Raw genomic sequence first — 26,906 nt, 5'->3', positions numbered from 1 at the left:
AGAGAACACACCACACTCCTCACAGACAGTCACCCAGAGGAAACCCACACAGACACAGGGAGAACACACCACACTCCTCACAGACAGTCACCCGGAGGAAACCCACGCAGACACAGAGAGAACACACCACACTCCTCACAGACAGTCACCCGGAGAAAACCCACGCAGACACAGAGAGAACACACCACACTCCTCACAGACAGTCACCCGGAGGAAACCCACGCAGACACAGGGAGAACTCACCACACTCCTCACAGACAGTCACCCGGAGGAAGCCCACGCAGACACAGGGAGAACTCACCACACTCCTCACAGACAGTCACCCGGAGGAAGCCCACGCAGACACAGGGAGAACTCACCACACTCCTCACAGACAGTCACCCGGAGGAAGCCCACGCAGACACAGGGAGAACTCACCACACTCCTCACAGACAGTCACCCGGAGGAAACCCACGCAGACACAGGGAGAACTCACCACACTCCTCACAAACAGTCACCCGGAGGAAACCCACGCAGACACAGGGAGAACTCACCACACTCCTCACAAACAGTCACCCGGAGGAAACCCACGCAGACACAGGGAGAACTCACCACACTCCTCACAAACAGTCACCCGGAGGAAACCCACGCAGACACAGAGAGAACACACCACACTCCTCACAGACAGTCACCCGGAGGAAACCCACACAGACACAGGGAGAACACACCACACTCCTCACAGACAGTCACCCGGAGCGGGACTTGAACCCACAACCTCCAGGTCCCTGGGGCTGTGACAGAGACACTACCTACTGCACCATTGTGCCTCCCAATGACTCATTTGTGCTCTTTATTTTTAGGAGGCGCTGCTCAGGGCAATGTTACTTTTGTCAGATTGATTGTAAATGAGGGGCGGCACGGTGGCGCAGCAGGTAGTGTTGCAGTCACACAGCTCCAGGGGCCTGGAGGTTGTGGGTTCGATTCCAGCTCCGGGTGACTGTCTGTGAGGAGTTGGTGTGTTCTCCCCGTGTCCGCGTGGGTTTCCTCCGGTTTCCTCCCACAGTCCAAAACCACACGTTGCAGGTGGATTGGCGACTCGAAAGTGTCCGTAGGTGTGAGTGTGTGAGTGAATGTATCTGTGTTGCCCTGTGAAGGACTGGCGTCCCCTCCAGGGTGTATTCCCGCCTTGCGCCCAATGATTCCAGGTAGGCTCTGGACCCCCGCGACCCTAAATTGGATAAGGGGTTACAGATAATGGAAGGATGATTGAAAATGAGCAATGGGCATCCACAGCATCCAGGGCACGGCTGGGAGTTTGCGGCCTTGCTCAAGGGCACCTCAGCTGTGGATGTTGAGGGAGGTGAAATTATATTTCCTTTACTTCTACCCCTTTTTTCTGCTGGCCCTGGGGATCAAACCAGTCCCAGGTCTCTGCTCAGGTCATGATCAAACCAGATCTAATCAGGCTTGGACTGACCCTGGGGTGCACTCTTAAGTGATGGATCAGGAGCACTGTACTGCTGAACTTCACATGAAAGATGAAGGCTTGATTCCCTCCTAAAGCAGGAACACCATTGTTGTGGCTATTGTCTAAGTGTCACCTGGAAGGAAGAGTTCCAAAATGATGCTCAGGTCCGAGGAGAAATCAGAGTCAAGGATTCACTCCAACCTCTAGTTTATTAAGACATTCACAGCAGTGTTTATAGGGCATTTGTCACAAACACTTTTCTCTTTACCATCACCATCACGTCTCATTTCCCAAACCCAGACTCCCAAACCGGGACATTATGCTCTACATATCTCTGCTGTTCTATTTGTCCCTTTGTCAGTGTAATGTTTGCAGACGGTTAGGTCAGGTTTTCCACTCCAGATGTTCTTCAACATTAGACTTCTATGATCTAACTACAGAAGTACATTGTTTATCACTTTCTCTCCTCACTCCAGAGTCATGTCCTGAGTACATCATGTAATAAGCACTTTAAGGTCATGAGCTTAAGCACAATACATTCTAACTTCTCCACTTCATGCTGCATCTGTGTATGACACTCATCACAGTGTTAGACTGCACTTTCCCTTCACAGCCCTGAGAAACCGAGGAGAGCCCTGGGGCCAGAAAAAACGCATTCAGCTTCGTCTGTGTCATCTGTTACAAGACTGTGGGTAAGGGACCTGCAGAGTGGTGTTTATGGGGCATGAATAAGGAAGTAAATACATTTATAAACGGCAGAATACAGTGAGAAAATTTAATTCATTTGGATAATGAATGAATGAATGAATTTATTTAATTCTGACTCCTTATATTTCATCTGTCAAATGTCATACAGTGCCCTTCAAAATAAATTTAAAAAATGCCTTAAACAGCTGTTGGAACAATTTAAAGGCAACATTCGTGACTGTGATCATAGAAGACTTTTATACAACTCTGAGGATGTTTCTTCTTTGTGCCTTGGTCTAAAGTGAAACTGTAAATGGATAAAAAAAAAGTGTCTTTGTCCAGTATGCTTGGCGCTCTCTCTCTCTCTCTCTCTCTCTCTGCCTCTCTGTCTCTCTTTCTCTCTCTGTCTACCTCTCTCGCTCTCTCTTTCTGTCTCTCTCTCTGTGTCTTGCTCTCCTCTCTGTCTCTCTCTCTTTCTCTCTGTCTCTCTCTCTCTCTCTGCTCAGAGAAACAGCAGCAAAGAGAGAGATATTCAAATGTTGAGAATCATAAAAAGAGATGAGGATATTGATGTATTTCTCCAAATTCTGTAGGTGACTAATTGCATAAAAATAAACAAAGTGCTATAAAACTAAACTAAGCTTGAGTTACAAATGAGTTTCTGTGGGAATCCAGTAAAACAGTGAATGAAAACTTACAGAAGACAAGTTACACTTCAGCCGCGAACAAAATACAGTGTGTTTCCTCCTCAAACACACCGTTCCACCTTAAAATACACAGAGCTTCTGAACGTAACTAAACCAGAGAGAACTGCAGTTCCCCACTGCAGGCGCCCCCTGTAATAAGATGTGGGAACAGCTTATTAAAACGTGGGAGTGACTTAATTAAATAAATATATTATTGAGTAGTTCCCACTCATTATTGTTTGCGCGCATTATTAATTAGTCCCTACGTGAATGTGTTTACATGTAAAAGATAAAAGACGTCGCAACTTTAACTGGCCAATGGGGAAGCAGCTTGATATGAACTATCCAATCACAGCAAAGGAGAGGCGGGCCTAATTGCACGTCATTCCCTCCCTTATAAGCAGCGGCTCCAGCTCTGACGCGTACGTGTTCAGCGTGGTGTGTGTGTAGTTTTCTGTGTTTGTTTGTGACAGTATGGAGAATAAGCCGGTAAAGGTCTATCTGGATCTGTTGTCCCAGCCCTGCAGAGCTCTGCTAATATTCCTCAAACACAACAAAATTCCCCACAAGGTGCACACTGTGGCTCTGAGGAGAGGTGAGCTCCACACCCCACAACCATTTCACTCCTAACTGCAATCTCCTGTTGTCCAAACTTCGTCCTAATTCCCCATTTCCACCTTAAATACAGCAGCGGTTACCGTGTAATCCAAAGGAGTTTGAAGTTGGTTTCATGTTCTAATTCCTCGTTCCACCTTAAACTCAGCAGCGGTTAAAGTGCGAAACACGAATTTGACGTTGACTTATTTAAAATGTTCCACCTTAAATGCAGCAGCCGTTACATTATTTAATGTGGAATGGGACATGCCAATAAGCGTCTCAGTATAGATTATAGTGTATATAGTATAGTGTACTCAGTATAGTGTAGATTTAAGGTGGAGAGGCAAACTATAGCTGCTGCAATATTTAAGGTGGAATGGGAAATGCTAATAAGCAGCAGATTTATTCTAGCGTATGTATAACTTTAAGGTGGAATTGTTAAATTGAATATGAATAAAATTCCAGCTGCACTGTGTATGCGTATTACGTTGTAGCTCCTGCGCTATTTAAGGTGGAATTGGAAATTAGGATAAGAGGACAAATGAACCTTGGTTGTGGTAACTCACCTTTGTCCTACTGCACCTTAGAAGTACAGTAAAATGAAGTGAGATGTTTGTGTGTGTGCAGGAGAGCAGAAAAGCGAAGAATTCACCCGCATTAACCCCATGCAGAAAGTTCCAGTGATTGAGCACAACGGGTTTATTCTGACTGAGAGGTGGGTGGGTGTTTAAAGGGGGTTATTGAATGTTGATGTGTTTATAAAATGTTATAAAGCACTGTTGCTAAACAGCAGGGTTGACCTTCAGAAAAAGTTGATCTAACATCCAGGAGGGTAGGGGGTGGTACACTTGCCCCCGGTGTCTGTTTGTTTGTTTGTTTTCCTGGCTCAGGGTCCCCATAAACAAAACAAGTCTATATTTGTAATAATAAAAAATGTTTAACAAAATATCAGGAGGCTATTTATTAGTCAGTATTTTCATGTTAAATAGCTGCAGCTGATGTTCATTGGTATTTCATTGCGCTGTAACTTTATGTAAGAGTAAACAGCTGGAGCTCATGTCCATTTGTGTGTCAGTGCATTTACTCCTACATACAGTTACAGCACACTGAAACACCACAGATACCAGCTGCAGACAGTGTTTCTGGTCTAAAAACCAATATAGTTGTTACAGGCCAAAAAATAAATAAATATAAAATTTAAATGAGTGACAGAGTGTATGTACAACTCACTGCTTTCTGGTTTTCATTGTGTGTGTTACTTGCTGTCCCAGTGTTAACGTAATTGTGTTATTGTTTTCCAGTGATGCAATTTTAAAATACCTGGCAACGGTGTTTAACGTCCCAGAGCACTGGTATCCACTCCATCCTCAGCAGAGAGCTCGAGTGGACGAGTACATGGCCTGGCACCACTCCAACACTCGCCCTCATGTCGCCAAGGTCTTCATAATGGAGGTAGGATCAATACCTCTCGTTTCCAAAAAATTAACTTTACAGGTTTGACGACCTTGGATCATAGAAGTCTAAATACCCAAATGATCAATCAAAAGACATACACTATATTGCCAAACGTATTCCCTCACCCATCTAATTCATTGAATTTAGATGTTCCACTCACTTCCATGGCCACATGTGTATAAGTGGAAGTGATTTGGAATGACAGCAACTCAGCCACAAAGTGGTAGGCCACATAAAATGACAGCGCGGAGTCAGTATACGCTGAGGTGTATAGTGCGCAGGGTTCACCAGCTTTCATCAGAGTCAATCACTACAAACCTCCAAACTTCATGTAGCCTTCAGATTAGTGCAAAGGGGGCTTCATGGAATGGGTTTCTATGGCCAAGCTGCTACATCCAAGACTTACATCACCAGGAGCAATGAACAGCGTCTACTGCAGTGCTGTAAAACATGGTGACACTGGAATCTACAGCAGTGGGAATTTGTCCTCTGGAGTGAAGAATCACACTCCTCCGTCTGGTGATCCGATGGACATGTCTGGGTTTGGCGGTGGCCAGGAAAATGTGCCCTAAAGAACACGGAAACTCAAGTGGAAAAGGGAATCCTCTGGTGAAGCTCCAGCCCAGACAAACCAGGAGGCCTTGCCCTTAAGCGTGGGAACACCTCACACAATGCAGAACCTGAACACGCAGTCTCATGGGCTGAGCATCAGTCCGTGGTGCAATCCAGCACCGGTTCAGCATGGGATCTTGTCCCCACGGTTAGGGTTAAGCAGGTTACCCATGAGGAGTTTCCCTGGATCCATATTTTATATTTGAGTCAGCTCCAAATCGGGCAGTAGATCAGTGATGAACTAGTCAGTTTGTGAAAAAACGGTAGGGCAGCCTTTATGTGATTCAGAGGAATCATGTGTTCACCCCCCGAGGCAGGGGATACCATGTGAGACTGAGGGGAGACTCACTGAGTGGAGCTAAAGCTGACTAATCGTTGGGTATAAAGATATTAAACTTGATCTTTTAAAGGACGAAAAGCATGAAATGAGCCCTAGGTCACCAGTGCAGAGTGAAGAGGGGTAAAATCCCCCAGCACAAGGCGGATAGCAGTGTTAACTGTTCTCTGTAGTGACTGAGCTTCAACCAATACCTCTGGGATGAGATGGAGTGGTGGTTGAAATTCAGAACTAATCCAACATCAGTAACTGACCTCAAAGTTCTAGTGGCAGAACACCTCTCAGAAAGCCTCTTCAGGAGAGTGGAAATTACGGAAAACCCCTTTTCGCCTCATAAATAAAATTATTACACAAACAAAGGCACCAATTTTTTCGCTTTTAATGTTAGTTGCTATTTCAATATTTCAAGATATTGATCATGATTTTGAGATACTAAGTCAGTATATTGAGATATTATCTCATTATTTTTTAGATTATTTAGAGTATATCAATATATTGACATAGTACCTCAAAATAAAGACATAGTATCTCAAACTAATTAGATACTATTTCAGTAGTTTGAGATACTATGTCATTATTTTGAGATAATGACATAGTATCTCAATATATTGACTTAGTATCTCAAAATAATGACATAGTATCTCAATAGATTGACTTAGTATCTCAACATATGGACTATCTCAAATTAATGACATAGTATCTCATTATATTGACTTAGTATCTCAAATTAACGATATAGTATCTCAATATATTGACTTAGTATCTCAAACCAATGAGATATAATCTCAACATATGGACTAAGTCAAGTTAAGTTGAGATAGTCCATATGTTGAGATTATACCTCATTGGTTTGAGATACTAAGTCAATATATTGAGATACTATATCGTTAATTTGAGATACTAAGTCAATGTATTGAGATACTATGGCATTAATTTGAGATTTGTATCTCAAACCAATGAGATATAATCTAAACATATGGACGATCTCAAATTAATGACATAGTATCTCATTATATTGACTTAGTATCTCAAATTAATGATATAGTATCTCAATATACTAACTTAGTATCTCAAATTAAAAAAATAGTATCAATACATTGACTTATCTCAATATGAGATATCTCAGTATATTGAATCAGTATGTCAAAATCAGATACCATCTCAGAATGAGATACTGTCTCAATATATTGACTCAGTTATCTCAAAATAATATCTCAATTTGCACTTACATATTACATCCATCCATCCATCCATCCATCCATTATCTGTAACCGCTTATCCAATTTAGGGTCACGGGGGGTCCAGAGCCTACCTGAAATCATCGGGCGCAAGGCGGGAATACACCCTGGAGGGGACGCCAGTCCTTCACAAGGCAACACAGACACACACACATTCACTCACACACTCACACCTACGGACACTTTCGAGTCGCCAATCCACCTGCAACGTGTGTTTTTGGACTGTGGGAGGAAACCGGAGGAAACCCACACGGACACGGGGAGAACACACCAACTCCTCACAGACAATCACCCGGAGCTGGAATCGAACCCACAACCTCCAGGCCCCTGGAGCTGTGTGACTGCGACACTACCTGCTGCGCCACCGTGCTGCCCTACATAAAGAAAATGTGTGTTTTAATGAAAGTTTTCCCCAGAAAACTGTTAAAGAAGCTGAGAAACAACAAAATCCTGATTATGGCCTTAGCTACATAAACTGTTGACCCCCAGGTGTTGATGCCCCGGATGTCGGGCCGAGCCGCTGACCCTGTGAAGCTGCAGAGAGCCGTGGAGGAGATGGAGAACACTCTGGTGAAGCTGGAAGAGATGTTCCTAAAGAGACAGGTCTTCCTCTGCGGCGACGACATCTCCATCGCAGACCTGCTCGCCGTCTGCGAGATCATGCAGGTGAGTGACACCCCTCATTAATCAGTGCCCTCCACTAGCTTCATCCATCAACAACACCTTCTTATTCATCATTAAAGGTGTTCATCAGGAGCGTGTTCCTCCTTCGCTGCAGTAACATCTTCCTGCATTAAATACTGAAGCATGTTGGTGTGGATTTGATGGCATTTGGCCACGTAAACTTTAGTGAGGTCAGCAGCTGATGTTGGAGGATTTGTTCTGGCACTCAAACTCATCCCAAATTTACTGGACAGAGCTCCATCACCACTGCTTCACCCCACGACACGATACCTGTAATCAGGCGTGTTGAATTTCAGCTCATGTGCAGCTGCTCTAGTGTCTGATATTGATTGGAAGGGGTATCTACATTTGGAAAGCCATGAGTACACCACGATTAAAAACACGTTACAGAGTTTAACTGAGTAAAATGTTGTGTGTAGCCTCTTGTTGGAGGTCGGGACGTCCTGCAGAACCACCCAAAGCTGCAGAGCTGGAAGTCCAGGGTCCAGACGGCTCTCAGAGGATCGTTTACCGAAGCTCACGCCGTCCTGTTCCGGCTTAGAGACAAGAGCGCCTCAAAACTCTAACCCAGACACAGTGGAACACCTCGGGACAGCCTTAAAAAGCAGGGTTTCTCAGATTACCTGGGTCACTTAAACCCCTAAAAGTTGGTATCATTTTACAAAGACGTCGGCGTCCAGACCAAACGTGCATAGCGACCACGCCTAGTTTAAAAATAAACACACATTCTGTTTGGGAGAAAGAAGATCCAGGTTTAGATCAAACTGTTTTTAAAGTAACTCTAGGTATGATTTGGGATTTTTGCTCTTGGGCTCCCCCATGTGTTTGAAAAATGTATTTCACTTTTACAGCACTGTCCTGAAATCAAGGAGAGAGGGGGAGTGCTTTCCTTCCCTTCTCCAACAGTTACATAGTGCAGATTTGTAGCGCTGAGCCCAGAGGAGCAACAACAAGTTTCAATTCTAATTACAGCATCACCGTGATTGTGAACCTGTGATTGTGAGGTAAAAATACTACAGTTAATCGAGCTAAAAACCCAGTTAACAACTGCTAAGTGAGTTCTGTAATATGAGTTTAATATAAATGTAATAAAATTGTAATACTGGTGTGTGATAAGGTTATAATAAGGTGAGGATTGTGTTTCATAATGACTGAGATCAAATGACCTTTTGAAAGTTTAGATTAACTTTAAAGGTGACATGGGCAGTTTTACCACAGTGTCTGTCTGTTATTGTAGTTCACCAACTTGGCCAAAAGAGGTCTCACACCCTGAGTTCTCACTCATCAGTTTGATTGGTTCGCTGATGAGAATCTATCGGCATAGTACCTGGGTTAGCTCCTCACATTTCTGTTCGTAATAAAAACGCATCATTAAAGGCTAAGCACCAGCTCTATGAAAGTGTCAAACAAATAAATCCAGTGGAGTTTGAGTTCCTAACTTGTTTTTATTGATAGTCAGCAGAAAACATGTTATTTCTTACTAATTGAAGGAATAAGGTTTAAAAGACCGTTGCAACCCCCCCCACCCCACCCCCCGGGGTTGGGAAACTCTAATAGGCGTTTTACCTGTGACGTAGATGGTGGACAACAACTCTAGAAGCTGCACTTAATTTAATGCAAAATGACGAAAAGGTGTGTTGTTTTTGGCTGCAATCATTCAATGTACAGTGGGACATCTGTGCACAAATGGCCCAAAGATCCAGAAAATGGACTAAATTTGTCCACTTTAAACGGGCACTTTGGAAAGGACCATCCGCTCACTCCGTTATCTGTAGCTCATTTCACTGGCGCTTTTCCAACAATATGGGCATGTAAGGACACCAACGAAAGGTGTTCAAGAGCCTCTGTAACATGGAGGTAAACAGGGTAAGGACACTCACTTCGCCTGTTTTAGTTGGTGTTAGTTAACGTTAGCTTGACTTGCTAAACTCGGTGGCTCAGATTATACTCGGCTACGTAGCTGCATTACGGAGGTTTATAGCGTCGGATGAATTCGAGTTCAACTTCGATCACATTTACAAGAATAACGGTACCTCTAAATTTGAGTTTAGCTTATTGCTAGGCTGTTGTCATGAATAATGTTGGTTATTTAACTAGACACTGTCATAACAGTCAGTCATAACGGTGTTTTACCGCGGCGTTGTTCAGCTGTTGTCCACCAGTGACGTCACGGTTGCGTTTGAGAATTTCCGTAGCGAGCTCGGGTTTTTCCGTCAATTTTTATTTTAATTCATACTTATATATGTCAGTAGTTAAAATAATGTGTAATATTCATGGAGCTTCATTAAGTGGTACTTAGCCTTTAAGGTTATTACTCTCATTCATTTATTACAAACTGGTCACAGTCAGAACCATCACTCGGCGCCGTCTGCACTTGTTCATTAATCGTGGAGCCCTCTAGTGGCAGAGAATGTGAACCTCAACAACGAAGACAGACGGTCTGAAATGAAGAGGTTTTCCAACAGTGTTTCTCCAAAATTCATATTGATAAATGTAATAGAAAATTAACTTGAGCACTTTTAATTGAATGCTGATGCCCTGTTTTTCTGGGTATTTTCTAAAGCTCACTCTCTTCTCTTTGGAAATAAGAGCCGAGAGTTCAGAGCCCAATGTGCCTTAAACAGGGTTTAAATAATTATTTACAAAAGTGGAGACAGTTCATCAGCGATGGTTTTCATTTGTGAACGTATTAATCAAATGTTTTTGAAAAAATAAAATTATATTTAAAAAAACTTTATTTTTTATATTTTACAAAGTTCATATTTACACGTGAACAAAAGGGACTTATTTTGCAGCGTCTGGACCTGGCCGTCTTTTAGGATCTGCCCCTTTTGCTGGTTCTTCTGCTTTTCTTTTCGAAGCCTGAGAGAAAGAGAGAGAGAGTGCACACACATGCCATTTATTTTTCTGAAAATGATTTATCTTTAATAAATGTCATTAAAACCCTGAACAAACAGCAACCAAAAAATGAAAAAATAAGCCTAAAGCCACAGAGTGGCGCTGTTGTGTGTAGCTTCCACTGCACGTCCAGGTTATAATTTACTACACGGCAGAATCGTGCAGAGAAAAGCAGCACTGTTTTCGCACCAGCCTTGGCTTTATGTTTTTTAGCTGCTTTTGGCCACAGTCACGTTTCAGAAATTTTTATTCAACAACTTGCTCTCTAACTCACACACACACAGGCCAGTTCCTACCACACACCTATCCAGAGTTCAAAACCAGAGAGCGAACCAGTCCAATAAAATGCAGAACAGACACAATCTGAACTGAACATGTCCCAAAAACACCTCTCTCTGGACGAACTGCAGTGTAATAAATATTACAGATGAGACTCAGCGTCACTGAACAAGGTCACAGTTCACAGTCCTGCAGCGACCATCAGATCCTCCTATGATCTGAGAATAGTGTCCATCACTGTACACCTTTAAAGCATCTCTCTCTCTCTCTCTCTACTGCACTAACATCTGCTACGTTTCGGAGGCTGTACTTGATCAGTAGCATGTGATATTTTGGAGCATTTCCATTGTTCATCATGAGATTTACACACAGTGTGAAGGACACACACACACGTGTTTTTAATTGGACAGTGATGATGCGTATATTCATTATCAATAAATATTCTGTAAATGAATCGGGCCAGCGGTCTCACTCTCGTCCGCGGAGGTTCGGTTTCCGAGGCCGAAGCCGCTGCGCTCTCCGAGGGTCCGGGGGCCTCTGTAGTTTCAGGTACGTTTTCTGCGCACATCATTCTGTGGGCAGTGGCCCTCATTTCTTCGTCCTGCAGCAAAACAGCAGTTGTTCCATAAAGCTCCTATTTTACTGAGATACAACCTCATTAAATCTGCTTTTTATCCAAGTAAAGTCAATTTGAAATGAAACACAGTGCGGTTTCTGTAGCGCAGAGCCCAGAGTGATGGAGACGGAGGCTCTGTGATACGTCACTGTAGTTTTCTTATGAAATTAACCTTAGCAAAGCAGCTGTAAGACAAGGCACTGTATAATGAACATATTATTGCTCTCACTTTCAGCCAGAGGTGATCCAGAGCTGCTCCAACACTCAGACGCTTCACTGGATCCACCACCAGCAGCTTCTTCACCAGGTCTTTAGCTGAAGACAAACACACACAAATAATCACTTACAAATGAAGCAGCGTGAAAACGGTGAGTGAGGAGAAGCGCTGCAGGAGCCAGTGATGGGTTTGTTCTGTTCTTGGAGAAAACACTGTGTCCAAAAGAAGTACGTAACAGTGGGGTTTAGACGAGTTACAGACGGGGATCTCGAATGTTAGAGTTTGTAAATGTATTAATACTTTAAAACCTAATGGTTGACTCACAACAGGCGGCACAGCACGAGCCCCACAGCAGTGTTCTCCCCCTGTGTAAACAGCCCTGTTCAGAACGCCCGCTTTCATGACCTGTTCCTTTAAATGTTAATGAGCCACTCTCTGTTCACCCCGACCCCGAGCGCACAGCAGTGAGGAGCGAGGAGCAGAAGCTCTGGTTTTTAGCCGTTTTCACTCTGTTCTCTTTCTTCTCCGTTTTACTCAGAATCAGAGCGACTCGTTTTATCCTGTGTTTCTGACACAGGCAGCACACAGTAAACTGACTGGGGTCTTGTTTCACAGTGTGTGGGTTGGTGGACTCCAGATTCACACTGTAATGTAAACATGCACCAAGTAAGGGATTTTACACTGATGTTCCTTTTTAATAATTTATTTTAAACTAAAAAAGCATCTCCAATAAACCAGTGTTGTTCTGATCTCAGGATTCACATTGTTTCTTTATTAAACCATTCAGTGCGTCATGAACTAATTCAGCTGATTATTCCAGTGTGATTCGGTTCTGTATGATTATGTTCAGTGTGTGGAGTGTGAACAGTACCGTCACTGGAGACACCTTTCCACTGAGACTTTATGAACACGTACTGTCCGCCCAGGATCTGCTCTCTGACCGAAAGGGTGCTGCTCTGGGTGTTAAATGGGGGATACCCTCCCAGACTGTCAGAGAGAGAGAGAGAGAGAGAGAGAGAGAGAGAGAGTGGTATCTGAAAATGATCTGCTCCTTTAACTATTACGGCACAACTATTAAATAAAATAAACCTCACTCTGCCTGTTCCACTAGCCCCCCCGGGGTATTAAACCTCACTCTGTTAGCCCCTCGACCCACCCGGGGTGATCAAACCTCACTCTGTCAGCCCCTCGACCCACCCTGGGGTGATTAAACCTCTCTGTTAGCCCCTTGAACCACCCCGGGGTATTAAACCTCACTCTGTCAGCCCCTGGAACCACCCCGGGGTGATTAAACCTCACTGTTAGCCCCTCAAACCACCCCGGGGTGATTAAACCTCACTCTGACAGCCTTTAAGACCCCTCGGGCCGATGAAGTCTCGCTCTGCACACTCAGCTGTGATGCTTGGAAATGGTGTGACAACAGATCAAATGTGATGCCACCGATTTATGTTTCAGAACCGCACTGGTCCTTTACAAACTCGAAACAAAAGACTCACCAGACGAAGAGCAGGACTCCCAGACTCCAGCAGTCCACAGCCCGAGTGTATCCTTCAGTGGACGCAGCTGTAAAAACCTCAGGAGCCAAATAAGTGGGGGTTCCACACAGGGTCTTCATTAGGGACGACTCCTCCAGAATCTTCGACTGGTTAAAATCTGTGATCTGGAGCATTTACAGAGACAACACACACACACACTAAAGATGTGAGGACATTCCACAGACGATGATAAATGTAGCTTATTAGCACTAGCCCCAAGTCTAACCTTAGTAAACACAAGGGAAACTTCTTTTACTTTTTGGAATAAAAGCATGTAGAAAATTCAGGTCATTTTCCCAAAACCGAACCCTGTCCTGAGAAGTGTGTGTGGCCCGAATCTGATTTAGTGATGAAACTGTCCCCACTGTTTATACGGTGTGACCTGATTTGACATCATCCTGAACCGATCACGCTCCTAAACTGATTCACACGCTAAAGGGCAGTGCTTCAGCCTCCGACCAAAAGGTAAGGTCCATCTCTTTCATACACAGCACATTCCTTTAAGACTTTAACGAATATTAAACATAAACCGATGGTTTTGTTTCACTCCAAGTGCAAATTTCCCAGGTCTCTCACAAACACGTCTCCAAACAGAAGGAGGAAAAGACGAGTTTGAGATTTTCATGATCCACATTTAAACAGCTTCATCCCGACATCAACGACATAAAACTGATCCAGAAACTCCTTTTCACTTTCACAGTATGCTTTTGTATTAATTGTAATTATACATAATTATATAGAAGCATAATTTAATAATAATGATAATAATAATAATATTAAATATAGGTGCCTAAATCTGTTGCACACAGGGGTCTTTAACATTTATTACACTGTTTCTTACTGAGAGCAAATCGAAAGGAACCCTCACCTTAATGAGGCACTCGTCCTCGTGTGAAGTCAGGAGAACGTTCTCCGGTTTTAGATCCCGGTGGATGATCCCGTTTTCGTGCAGGTACTGAAGGAAATAACAGACACACTTTTAATCACACAATGAACACACAGTAAATCAGAGGGAATCAGTGAATAAACCAAATCAATTACAGCTTCTCTACTGTTACTCGTGCTCATGTAACTGCCAGCGTGTGTGTGTGTGTGTGGATGACTGAGCACCGTGAGTCTCTAGGAAAAATGAATAATCACTTTTAAATACACTAAAGTTTTTGGTGAAAAATGACTGCCATTTTAAAAAACATCGTTAATGTGTAGACTTCAGTAATAAATACATGCATCATTCATCTTTAGAGAATAGAAGCTCACCTCCACCTTTAATTCAACTGAAAACTAAATAATAAACAAATCTCTAACTCACTTCCACAGCCTTCAGCATCTGATAGAAATACAGCTTCGCAATGTCCTCCTTCAACTGCTTCACAGCTTTAATCCGACTGTACAACTCCCCTCCTTCAATACTGAGAGAGAGAGAGGGGGGGGGCAGAGAGAGAGAGTGTGTGAGGGGGGAGACAGAGAGAGAGTAAGAGAGAGAGAGAGAAGGGGGAGAGAGAGAGAGAGATGGAGAGGGGGACAGTGAGTGGGGGGAGATATGGATGAGAACATGTGAGATGAAGAGAAAAAAGTGGACGTGAGAGAAGTGAGGAGATAAGGAGGGAAAGAGGGAGAAGGGCAGAGAGTGAGAGAGAGAGAGACGGGGGGGGGCAGAGAGAGTGTGTGAGGGGGGAGACAGAGAGCAGGGGAGAGTAAGAGAGAGAGAGGGGGGGACAAAGAGAGCAGGGGAGAGTAAGAGAGAGAGGGGGGGGACAAAGAGAGCAGGGGAGAATAAGAGAGAGAGGGGGACAGAGTGAGAGGGGGACAGAGAGTGAGCAGGGGAGAATAAGAGAGAGAGAAAGAGATAGAGGGGGGAGAGAGAGAGTGAGAGAGAGATGGAGAGGGGGACAGTGAGTGGGGGGAGATATGGATGAGAACATGTGAGATGAAGAGAAAAGTGGACGTGAGAGAAGGGAGGAGATAAGGAGGGAAAGAGGGAGAAGGGCAGAGAGTGAGAAAGAGGAGAGAGAGAGGAGAGAGAGGGGGGGGGGCAGAGAGAGAGAGAGAGTGTGAGGGGGGAGACAGAGAGAGCAGGGGAGAATAAGAGAGAGAGAGAGATGGAGAGGGGGACAGTGAGTGGGGGGAGATATGGATGAGAACATGTGAGATGAAGAGAAAAAAGTGGACGTGAGAGAAGGGAGGAGATAAGGAGGGAAAGAGGGAGAAGGGCAGAGAGTGAGAGAGAGAGAGAGAGAGGAGAGAGAGACAGAGAGAGCCGGGAGGAGAGACAGAGGGGGGGGGTGTAAGGGTGTATGAGAGGGTAAGAGCACTGTGTTGTTGCTGTAATGTCTTCAGCCGCTGGGTTGTTAGCAGTACTCACTATTCCAGGACGATGTAGTACGAGTCCGGAGTCTGGTAAAAGTCCTCTGTTCTGATCAAACACGGCTGTAAAAAATATAATGCATCAATGAATTATTCCTTTAAGGCTCAGACTTTCATTTTTTCAGTCATTTTTATTGTAAAGAAAAATAATTACGTGATCGATTTTCTTCAGAATCTCAATCTCTCTCTCTGCGTTTCTTGTGGCCGTCTGCAGAAAGAAAACACCAACAGTGTACAGCATTAAACGCTTCTAAACAAACCAGCCATTAAAGCCTTAATAGGTTGATAGTAATAAACATATCATCTCCGTTCAATTAAAAGTTTACAAGAGAAGTCAATGTAAAAATAGTTTATTCAGAGTCATTTTGGAGCGTTTCTATTGGTCGATTCATGATGAGATTTACACCCAGGGTGAAGGACAGCTGCTGTGTTCAGATGATGCAGTCTCACACACACACGCGCGCACACACACAGAGAGAGAGAGAGAAAAAGCTACGATACAGATTTAGCTGGGACCGCTGAAAAGAAAAACATGGACATACCCCAATCGAAGGAAAGTCGTTCTTGTTTATTGTTTTCAATGCCGCTTTTTTGAACGTCCCTCGCTCGATGGCCAATCTCACTTCCCCACACACTCCCCTAGAAACACATACATAAAACCCCATGACAACCCTGTGGTGTTCATGCAGATATTACTTTGACACGCACCATCTCCCTAAACACTGCAGACAAATCCCACCCTTCAGTTCTGTGCTCTAACACCAGCAGGATGCTCCGAGCCACACTGCAAACACTGTACGAGAACCATAACCCAGAACCAAGAGCTCTAGGTGCCGTCCCACATTTCGAAGTCTGCTGCTGGAGAAACAAGACCACAGGACGTCTTCAGGCCCCGTCCACACGTACCCAATGAACTACATCAGTCTCAAACTACACTATACACACACAGCTCCTCTCTCCCTCTACAGTGAACTACATCAGTCACAAACTACACTGTACACACACAGCTCCTCTCTCCCTCTACAGTGAACTACATCAGTCATAAACTACACTGTACACACACAGCTCCTCACTCCCTCTACAGTGAACTACATCAGTCATTAACTACACTGTACACACACAGCTCCTCTCTCCCTCTACAGTGAACTACATCAGTCACAAACTACACTGTACACACACAGCTCCTCGCTCCCTCTACAGTGAACTACATCAGTCACAAACTACACTGTACACACACAGCTCCTCTCTCCCTCTACAGTGAACTACATCATTCATAAACTACACTGTACACACACAGCTCCTCTCTCCCTCTACAGTGAACTACATCAGTCACAAACTACACTGTACACACACAGCTCCTCTCTCCCTCTACAGTGAACTACATCAGTCACAAACTACACTGTACACACACATCTCCTCGCTCCCTCTACAGTGAACTACATCAGTCATAAACTACACTGTACTCACACAGCTCCTCTCTCCCTCTACAGTGAACTACATCAGTCACAAACTACACTGTACACACACAGCTCCTCTCTCCCTCTACAGTGAACTACATCAGTCACAAACTACACTGTACACACACAGCTCCTCTCTCCCTCTACAGTGAACTACATCAATCACAAACTACACTGTACACACATCTCCTCGCTCCCTCTACAGTGAACTACATCAGTCATAAACTACACTGTACACACACAGCTCCTCGCTCCCTCTACAGTGAACTACATCAGTCACAAACTACACTGTACACACACAGCTCCTCTCTCCCTCTACAGTGAACTACATCAGTCATAAACTACACTGTACACACACATCTCCTCGCTCCCTCTACAGTGAACTACTGTACGAAAAATGTTTGTATTAGTTTTCGTGTGGGGTCCATGCCTCGATGCATGTGAGCACAAGGGAGAGGTACACTGGACTTGTACTGTGCTTGTGATGGGAGGAGGGAGGGAGGGGAGTGCCATTCGACCCAGAGAGACCTGAAATCACTCTCACTGAAGATTCAGAACCAAAACTCTTACGTAAAATAATCAGTTAAACAGGGTACACACTTACGAGCCGATCTTGCGTGTGATGTGGTACTTTGCTCTGAGGTCCTCTGGAAAATTCATCTGAATGTCCTCGATCTTATCCACGAACATAAAAACTGGTGGGAAAACATTGCATTGTAAGTTTACGTCGCATATATTTATAAAGTCGAAGTCTAGAATTTAAAATGTATTTGTAAAGTGTTGAATCTGCGTTTGTGGATCAAGTCGCTCAGGTGTTTTCCGTGACGTGCATTTGTTCATTTGTAACATAATTAAGTGTTTTTAGGCCATTCTCAGGCATCACAGGTCACAGGTCAAACGGTGTGATCTTAAAATACTGATAAATCACAATAATCATAAAAATTTGAATGTAAAGTAAAAACTGTGTTTGAATATTCACCTAAAGGTCAAGAGTGTACACAGTTGTTCGTAATAATGCCTGCACATTTTGATTTTTAAATAGAAATGTCAAATGGTTAATAACTGGTTACAGCATCTGACTTCTTTCTGTTTGAGACCAGTTTGATCAGATTCAGGGTAAAGTTTATGTAATTTAAGGTGCTGAGTCCACTTTATTGTTTTCCCCACATCCAGGAGAATTACAAGTTCAAGTTCAAAGAGTTTGTTGTCATTTGCACAGTAAGGAACAGGTTCCATGTTCAATGAAATTCTTTCTTTTGCTCCTCACCAAGAATGGAAGAGAAAATACAACAAATAACTAGATCACTAATAAAGTGCAAAGTTCACTGAGATTATATTCATAGGTGAATGGTAAAGTGAACGAGTGCTACAATCACAAACAGCAATAAGTAGAAACAATCGTTTGTGTGACAGTAAATAACAGAGGCGTGTAAACAGTGAAGTGCAGGGTTATTTCTGAGGTAGGTTCAGGAGTCTGATGGCAGTGGGGAAGAAAGAGTTCTTTAACCTAGTGGTCTTGCGTTTGACTCTTCTGTACCTCCGGCCTGAGGGCAGAAGTGTTAACAGTCCACGCTGGGGGTGGATGGTGGATCCTGCGGACTCTCTGGTGGTAGTTGCTTTGCAGAGGGTAGTGGAGTCCTGGTGATCTCAGCAGTCTTCACCACTCTCTGCAAGCGTTTTTGGTCCATCACAGTCGTGCTGCCGTACCACACGGTGACACCGCTGGTCATGAGGCTCTCGATAACACAGCTATAAAAACTTCTGAGGATTCTGGATGACATCCCAAATTTTCTCAGCCTCCTCAGGAAATACAACCACTGCTGAGCCTTTTTGACCAGCTGCATGGGGTCCAATGTCCATGTGAAGTCCTCACTGATGTGGACGCCCAGGTATTTAAAGCTGCTCACCCTCTCTACTTCAAGCTCCCGAATGAACAGTGGCTGATGAGGTCTTTTCTTTTTCCTCACATCCACTATCAGCTCCTTCGTATTGTCTGTGTTGAGGGTGAGGTTGTTGTCCTCACACCATGCTACCAGCCCGGTCACCTACCTCCTGTAGGCCTCTTCATCTCCATCAATGATGCGTCCTATCACTGCAGTGTCATCTGCGAACTTGAGAATGATGTTGTCCTTGTGATAGGCGACACAGTCATGGGTGAACAGGGTGTAGAGGATGGGGCTGAGGACACATCCCTGTGGAACCCCAGTGTAGGTGGTGATACTGGCTGAAGTCCTGTTGCCAACCCTGACGGACTGGGGCCTGCCAGTCAGGAAGTCTAAAAGCCAGTGGCAGAGGGTGGGGTGCAGGCCGAGTGTGGACAGTTTGTGAGGGATGACCGTGTTAAAGGCGGAACTATAGTCCACAAAGAGCATCCTGATATAGGAGTCTTTATTTTCCAGGTGAGCGAGAGAATAGTGGAGGGCAGCAGCGATGTAATCCGAGGTGGATCTGTTGGCACGGTAGGCGTACTGCAGGGGGTCCAGGGTAACCAGTATACTGCGCTGGATGTGGGTCAGCACCACTCTCTCAAAGCACTTAATAATGATCGGAGTGAGTGCCACTGGCCTGTAGTCATTCAGGCAGGTGTGTGAGGGGGGGGGGGGGTTCTTGAGGAGGGGGATGATGGTTGTGGTCTTGTAGCAGGTTTTGTTTTAAAGTTTTAAAAGTGTTTCTGAGTTGATCATCTTTCTTAACCTCCTCTGTCACTGACTCTTATTCTTTTAGGAGCCGTGGGGTATCTGCCTCTCCCTCCGGCTGAAGGAGAACATCTGTCTGAAAAAATACACCTGTCATAACAATCCAGTCTCAGAAATGCGCAACACCAAAATTAGCAGCAAAATTAGGGAAGTTCCAGTTTTCCACAGTGTTCCCCCGCTCCTAACTGTCTGTGATATAAAGTTGAAGTCATGGACCATGGGGGGGGGGGGGGGGGAATATGGACATTGGGGGGGTGGGGGGTGAGGTTGTGGACCGTGGGGAGGGGGTGGGGGGGGGTTGAAGTAGTGGGAGACGGTATGAGGTACCGTTGTGTTTTGGGTCTGCGAGAGAAACCACAGAGGTGTTGTTGAGAGGGATTTTCTTTCCTCTTCCCACTTCCACATCATCCACCCACGTCCCGTTCCCACTCAGGTCCTCCAGAAACACCAGGTTACCTTCCTGTTACACAGAGAGAGAGAGAGAGAGAGAGAGAGAGAGAGAGAGAGAGACAGAGACAGAGACAGAGAGAGAGACAGAGAGAGAAACAGAGAGAGAAACAGAGAGAGAAACAGAGAGAGAGAGACAGAGAGAGACAGACAGAGAGAGACAGACAGGGAGAGACAGACAGGGAGAGACAGACAGGGAGAGACAGACAGGGAGAGAGAGAGAGAGAACTGAAAATACCCAGTGATTATGAGAAGTTCCTCACTTCGGCATAAAACCCTACAAAAGACTAACTCACTACTTTAGGAGCACAATATAAAGTATTTCCTCTAAAACTCAGCTGCCACATCAATGATTCTATAAACACAGGCAGCTGTTGCAGATTCAGCTTTACATTATGCAAATTAACTGTGTGTGAAATGTAAAACCTTCCACTTGTAAAACCTTTTAATAAATAAATACCTTTAACAATTAGTATTAAATCTGTTTATTTTAATTATCACCAAAAGTATCATTACTGCCAAAATACCATGAAATATCATGATGTTATTTTAGGACCCCATCGCCCACCCCTACTCTAAACGGTTAATATATGAGACATGTCCATGTCATAACATTGTTGTGTGTGACAGTGACGCTGTTCAGAAACACACTCATCCAACAACACACCACCATCTGCAGCAAAGACTCTCTGACTCAAATAAAGCAAACCAAGGTACTCACCCTGAACACCTTAAAGTGCCGTTTACTGTATGTTTTATATCTCGGCGACACCATCACTAGTGTATCGTTGAAGGGGTAGTCACACCTGCTGTCTCTCCCAAACACGTACTGACTCTCTACAAAGTCTGAGGAAACAAGGTTAAAAACATTATTAAAATTCTCAATAAACTCCTAAATAACATCAACGAGTAAAGCTCTTCTTCTTTAATAAGACATTTGAGTGACGTGGTGGTGGATCATTCTCAGTGCTGCAGTGACACTGACGTGGTGGTGGTGTTAGTGTGTGTTGTGCTGGTGTAGAGTGGTTCAGACACAGCAGTGAGTTTTTAAACCCTGTGTCCACTCTCTGTCCACTCTATGAGACACTCCTCCCTCGTTGGTCCACCTTGTAGATGTAGAGTCAGAGACAGTAGCTCATCTGTCGCTGCACAGTGTGTGTCGCTCGTCCTCTAGTCCTTCATCAGTGACACAGGACGATGCCCCCTGCTGGCTTGGTGGACTGTTCTCAGTCCAGAGGGTTTAAAAACTCCAGCAGCACTGCTGTGCCTGATCCATCTACACCAGCACAACACACACTAACACACCACCACCACGTCAGTGTCACTGCAGCGCTGAGAATGATCCACCACCACATCACACCTGCTCTGTGGGGGTCCTGAGCACTGAGGAACAGGGGGGAAAGGGGCTAATAAAGTATGCAGAGCAACAGGTGGACCACTGTCTGTAACTGTGGAACTACAGAGTGCTCTTGTGTGGTCAGTGGAGCTGAGAGAGTGGACAGTGTGTGAATAAACAAGCAGGGCACTGACAGGTCTGGAACATTTTAACCACTGTATGTATCTCTTATATCTATTATCTAAGTATTATTATTGATCTGGGATCAACACTCTGTATCATGTCATGGCTTGAGTCTGACGTTCTGTGCGTAGCTCTTACTGTGGAGTCGGAAGCCCTTGATGAGGGGCACCATGCGGCCCCAGTATTTCACCTCCAGCTCCTCGGGTTCCTCAGGGATAGAAGAAAGATCCGCGACGGGGATGGTGTCGACTGAGCTGAGCGTCCCGGAGCCCGAGGACGACTGACTGGCCGAGGGAGCCGAGGACGAGCTGGACCCGGGCTGGGACTGTGTTTGAGACTGAGAGTGAGACTGGGACTGTCCGCTGGGTCCAGGCTCGTCAGACATGGTGCTGCACCTGGCAGTTATTTCTGGGAACACAACAAACAGAAATCTGAGTCTGATTCGGAGACCCCGTGGCCTGGGTGTGATTTCTTACTAAACCTATTTTAATCCTAGAAGCGCCAGGTGGGGTCTCTCACTCTGGAGATGAGTCGCTTCTCTCAGAATGTGTCAGATCCAGGGACTTGACTGTTGTCACTGTTTTTGTGGATATTTTACAATAAATAAATGAGCCCCAGTGCAGACTGCAGTGCACAGTAGGGAACAGCGGGAGCTACATTTTTCGTACCTTGATATCGTTTGAAAATATTATCGTGGTACAGAGTGTTACCGTGAGGAGGGGGAGGGGTGCTCTGTGGGGCTGCGGTGTCTGTGAGCACAAAGTCGAGTGAATTTATCTAAACACAGCCCAACAGTGCACTCCGACACGTGTTTCTGAGAGAGAGCAAATTTCAGTGACTGGTGCTGGAGAACAGAACCATTCAAAAATAAGCGAAATAAGACGTGAACACTGTTTAGAATCACTGTCAGTGCTAAGAAGCACTTGTGGTTTAACACACCACAGCAGACCTTTCAGCAAATTGAGCCTCAATACTAGTGATCGACCGATAAATCTTTTTGCCATTTTTTACATAATTGTTACATAATTGTTTACATCGACCGATATTTACACAGTGCACAGACAACACTGTGGGCAGCTCCATCACTCTGACTGTTACAGCGCCCCTAGTGTCCATTTTACCATCTTACAGACAGACATCATTGAGCACAAGCCTCCAACCTGTAGCTGAACCGTCTCTCATCGGAGAAAACCGTATGAACTACTTTCTCTTCTTCAGCTCTCATTATTTATTATGACTGATGTCATAAACGACTGAGTGGACGGCTGTAACCTAGAAACCCAGCGTTATTCAACCTCTTATTTCACTCATTGGTCGGCGGCGCCTATAAAAATTCACTCATTGTTTTATCCCTCAGTGTTTCTCAAGTCCAACAGCTCCACAGTCGACAGTCAATCTACCGAACTAAAGCTTAAAGAGGACTGAGGAATTAAAGCTGAAAAAGATAATCCAAACTTCAGCTTCTTCCTCATCGATGATAAAACGACTGCGTCTCGAAGCCTGAAGAGTCCACAAGCGCCTCACACACAGAGTTAACACAGCAGCGCTTTCCTTAGAGAGTCCCCTTCAAAACGAGACTAAATCTGAGACAAACTTCAGTCAAACCGTTCGTGAGTGATCCTCGTGTTTGAGTCAAGAGTACCGCCCGAAAAACAGTACACATTTTCAAAAAAATAATTAAAACATGATCCTCGTGGAGCACTGTGTTCTACCTACTGCCGCTCAGCTTTCCAACGACATGTCAATCAAATCTGTAGACCAATCAGGGGCAGAGTTATGGTGACGCGCACCCAAGGAGGCGGGACAAACACGCAGCAGACCGCATATGTTTTCAGCGCCTAACAGACCCAGACCCGGACCCCGCGAGAGAGACTCAGACGGTTCTGTTTAACAGCCACAGGCTCCACAAACAATAATCAAGTCAATAAACATGTTTCAAAGCTTAGATGTCTTTTACTATTTACATTTCCCCCACTGAGGACATTTAAATGCAGCAGGGGGTGGGGGAGGGTGCCTCGCTCTACAGCCAATCAGAGTACAGCTCTCGCCTTTAACACATCAGTCATTTAAAGGAACACTGTACTCAGTGAGAAACAAGTGTAAACATCAGAATAAAACACACCATAACTTTTTTACTGTTTGGTGAGGGGTCAGTGGCCACTTGGTGAGGGACAGGAGACGAGTTTCTCACAGAAAGTAAAGAAAAACACTACGATGTTGACATTAGGTCTAGACCACTGTGTTACTGCAGTAAAGTCATCATTTTCCTTATGGAGAGATCGGGGTCTAAAGAGACACTTGGAGAAGCTACTGTCCACTGTCTGCTCCAGCTTCAATAACTTCAGATCAGTAGGAGGTATCAACTCCACAATTTACCTGATGAAAGTAGACCCCTGGAGATACAAGTTTAAAAAGAAAAAACTAATGGGACTCATCAACTCTTCAGTTTATAGTCAATAGCATTTTTTTTTTCAAAAATAAGACCAACGCCTACATTTTCTTGTGGTTTTCATAAGCTTTTCACCACTTCATATATATTTCAGGACTCTTTTACAGGTTTCTTTTACAGATTTGAAGGGTTTTTTGTAAAAAATAACTCATGAAAATGCCTCTAGTTTATTCACTGCCTGAGGAATGGGAACATCGGCTTTACACATCGGCCACTACTGCTGTCTAAAGATCGGCATCGACCATCGGCCACTACTGCTGTCTAAAGATCGGCATCGACCATTGGCCATCAACACACCCACATTGCTCCATCACTGCTCAAAACACACACCTTTAGAGGATAAAGCCATAAACCTGTGAGCACAGAGTCAAGGATTTTCCGAGAATTTTGTCTGTTACCGCTTTCTTCCTCTCTCTTTTAGCCCAAACTCAGCTCTAAACGTACAGCTGCGGTGGGCTACTGGGCTTGGGTTTTTCTCCACCATTTCCAGACCGTGACATCAGCAGTCAATTAGCCCCCACAGCGCCCCCTCCCTGTGACTCTCTTAAATGCACAAACATTTTAACCGACTTTCAAAGACACACCACACACACGTCATAAACACCGCCCTCATTTTGAGTCCACGTTTTTAAATATACCGCGGTTTACGATGTTATCGTTACATCGCCCGACCCTGGTGCACGGGCCGGTTAATGAGGTAAAGACAGGCAGGTAGAGGTGTGTCCACAGTGATGTGTCCTGATGAAACGACGAGACGGTGTTTACACTTCTGCAGCTACCCACCAATCAGAGCCTTCGGTTCATTAAATCTATTGTAAAAAGTAATTAGTACTTCACATAATAAGAAGAAAAAAATGACCTACTGTAGCTTTAAAGAGGCTTCAAAGTCAAGGGTTCATTGTATGATTAAAATTAACACATTTCTAATCACAGCCCTGCATTAGAATACTCCCTTAACCCTCTCTGTGTGCCATTAGAAACTACACGATAAAAAACAAGACACAGACGAATGACGTCACGCACGTCCAGTGATCTGATTGGCTGGAGAAAGCGGGCGGCACTTGTTTGAAACACAAGACCCCGCCCACCTGGGTTCCGCTTCCTCAGGACCAAACAAAATCAAAAGAAGCGAGGTTAAGGTTAATGCTAATAAACCGGACTGTTTTAAACCGGATTCTGCGGCTACAACGGCTTCTAAACTCATTCAGAACATACTGGACAAACCAGAACGAAAACACCACGCGACAACAGCCACGTACATCCGCATAAAGCGCTAGAACGAGAATATATTCCTCAAAGAAAATGTTTATACGCTAAATATAATGTTTTAAATGCAAAACCTCATCTCATCTGCTGTTTAATCAGTGATAAAGTTATAAACCCCGAGCTGAAGCAGAACCTGAGCCGATTAAAAGTGGTTAGAATATAACACAAGCGTCTAAACTTCATTAAACGAGGAATTAAGTCGACGCTGACGTGTTTATTTGTAAATAATCGAGTTTCGTACCGTTTTTGGAGGATTCCTGGTATTGTATCTGAACTCCACCGCGAAGCAAACACATGGGATAAAAGCGGCCTGGCTCCTCCCACCGCGCCTCAGCCAATCAGAGCATGGCTCCGTAGAGCGCGGCATCCTGGGATATGTAGTTTAAATGCGTCCTTCAATAAAGGCTTTGTGATTTATTCATTTTAAAGCTTTATATAACGACAAAACAGCAAAGATACGATTTTCAGTCATTTTACCGAACATATCAATTTTATTAAAAACACATCTGTAATTGTGTAACTTTACAATTTATTCATACAATTGTAACCTTGTGTAACTACAAAGAGCTCCGGTGTGGTCAGAGGAGCTGATAAAATGAACAGGTAGGTGTTCCTAATCCAGTGATCGTTCACTGAGTACACACCGATAAACCACAATATTATAACCACTGTCCACTCTCTCCGCTCCACTGACCACACAGTCACTCTGTAGTTCCACAGTTATAGACTATAGTCCATCTGTTGCTCTGCATACTTTGTTACCCCCGCTTCCCCCCTGTTCCTCAGCGCTCAGGACCCCCACAGAGCAGGTGTGATGTGGTGGTGGATCATTCTCAGCGCTGCAGTGACACTGACGTGGTGGTGGTGTGTTAGTGTGTGTTGTGCTGGTGGAGTTTTTAAACCCCTCAGTGTCTGGACTGAGAACAGTCCACCGACCAAAAACATCCAGCCGACAGCGTCCTGTGTCACTGATGAAGGACTAGAGGACGAGCAACACACACTGTGCAGCGACAGATGAGCTACTGTCTCTGACTCTACATCTACAAGGTGGACCAAAGAGGGAGGAGTGTCTCACAGAGTGGACAGAGAGTGGACACAGGGTTTAAAAACTCCAGCAGCACTGCTGTGTCTGATCCACGTCACTAACACCACCACCACGTCAGTGTCACTGCAGCGCTGAGAATGATCCACCACATCACACCTGCTCTGTGGGGGTCCTGAGTGCTGAGGAACAGGGGGAGAGGGGGGTAATGAAGTATGCAGAGCAACAGCTGGACAAAAGTCTGTAATTGTAGAACTACAAAATGCTCCTGTGTGGTCAGTGGAGCTGAGAGTTGGCAGTGAATGTAGAAAGAAGGAGGTATTCAAAATGCTATGGTTGATTGGTGTGTGTATACACACACACACACACACACACATA

General features: G+C 44.6%; 2 protein-coding genes across 5 annotated transcripts; one reads left to right on the top strand and one right to left on the bottom strand.

The window, feature by feature from the left end:
- The first annotated feature begins 3,253 nt into the window (after positions 1–3,253).
- Positions 3,254–9,195, top strand: LOC136677452 (glutathione S-transferase theta-1-like). Of its 2 annotated transcripts, none has more exons than XM_066654984.1 (5): positions 3,254–3,415; positions 4,045–4,132; positions 4,719–4,869; positions 7,549–7,725; positions 8,595–9,195. In XM_066654984.1, exons 1-5 carry the CDS (start codon positions 3,295–3,297, stop codon positions 8,655–8,657), a joined length of 600 nt encoding a protein of 199 aa, XP_066511081.1. In that variant the 5' UTR covers positions 3,254–3,294; the 3' UTR covers positions 8,658–9,195. The 2 variants fall into 2 exon arrangements, with proteins under 2 accessions (XP_066511081.1, XP_066511080.1); XM_066654983.1 differs by having other exon boundaries at positions 8,163–9,195.
- A 535-nt stretch (positions 9,196–9,730) lies between these two features.
- LOC136677451 (serine/threonine-protein kinase Chk2-like) lies at positions 9,731–25,824 on the bottom strand. Of its 3 annotated transcripts, none has more exons than XM_066654980.1 (15): positions 25,728–25,824; positions 21,910–22,179; positions 20,974–21,098; positions 20,133–20,265; positions 17,714–17,804; positions 16,195–16,291; positions 15,807–15,860; positions 15,651–15,715; positions 14,598–14,697; positions 14,157–14,243; positions 13,250–13,413; positions 12,625–12,740; positions 11,766–11,851; positions 11,393–11,521; positions 9,731–10,605 (listed from the first exon to the last, which is right to left on the bottom strand). In XM_066654980.1, exons 1-15 carry the CDS (start codon positions 25,780–25,782, stop codon positions 10,528–10,530), a joined length of 1,650 nt encoding a protein of 549 aa, XP_066511077.1. In that variant the 5' UTR covers positions 25,783–25,824; the 3' UTR covers positions 9,731–10,527. The 3 variants fall into 3 exon arrangements, with proteins under 3 accessions (XP_066511077.1, XP_066511078.1, XP_066511079.1); XM_066654981.1 differs by lacking the exon at positions 25,728–25,824 and adding an exon at positions 25,084–25,162; XM_066654982.1 differs by lacking the exon at positions 11,393–11,521.
- Between the last annotated feature and the right edge of the window lie 1,082 nt (positions 25,825–26,906).

Source organism: Hoplias malabaricus, chromosome X2 (genome assembly GCF_029633855.1).
Source record: "Hoplias malabaricus isolate fHopMal1 chromosome X2, fHopMal1.hap1, whole genome shotgun sequence".
Taxonomy (NCBI): Eukaryota; Metazoa; Chordata; class Actinopteri; order Characiformes; family Erythrinidae; genus Hoplias; species Hoplias malabaricus.
The sequence above is the reverse complement of the archived record's forward strand: the minus strand, read 5'-3'. Positions and strand labels throughout refer to the sequence as shown.

What these genes read in the sequence shown, in the direction of transcription:
- LOC136677451 (XM_066654980.1), bottom strand. Translation starts at nt 25,782, where the DNA reads ATGTGTTTGCTTCGCGGTGGAGTTCAGATACAATACCAGGAATCCTCC. An exon ending in TACTACATCGTCCTGGAATA is followed by an intron (nt 14,698 to 15,650) that starts GTGAGTACTGCT and finishes TCTCTCTCTCAG; the next exon opens with TATTGAAGGAGGGGAGTTGT. An exon ending in TGGATCACCTCTGGCTGAAA is followed by an intron (nt 11,522 to 11,765) that starts GTGAGAGCAATA and finishes GTTTTGCTGCAG; the next exon opens with GACGAAGAAATGAGGGCCAC.
- LOC136677452 (XM_066654983.1), top strand. Translation starts at nt 3,295, where the DNA reads ATGGAGAATAAGCCGGTAAAGGTCTATCTGGATCTGTTGTCCCAGCCC. An exon ending in CACTGTGGCTCTGAGGAGAG is followed by an intron (nt 3,416 to 4,044) that starts GTGAGCTCCACA and finishes GTGTGTGTGCAG; the next exon opens with GAGAGCAGAAAAGCGAAGAA. An exon ending in GGGTTTATTCTGACTGAGAG is followed by an intron (nt 4,133 to 4,718) that starts GTGGGTGGGTGT and finishes ATTGTTTTCCAG; the next exon opens with TGATGCAATTTTAAAATACC.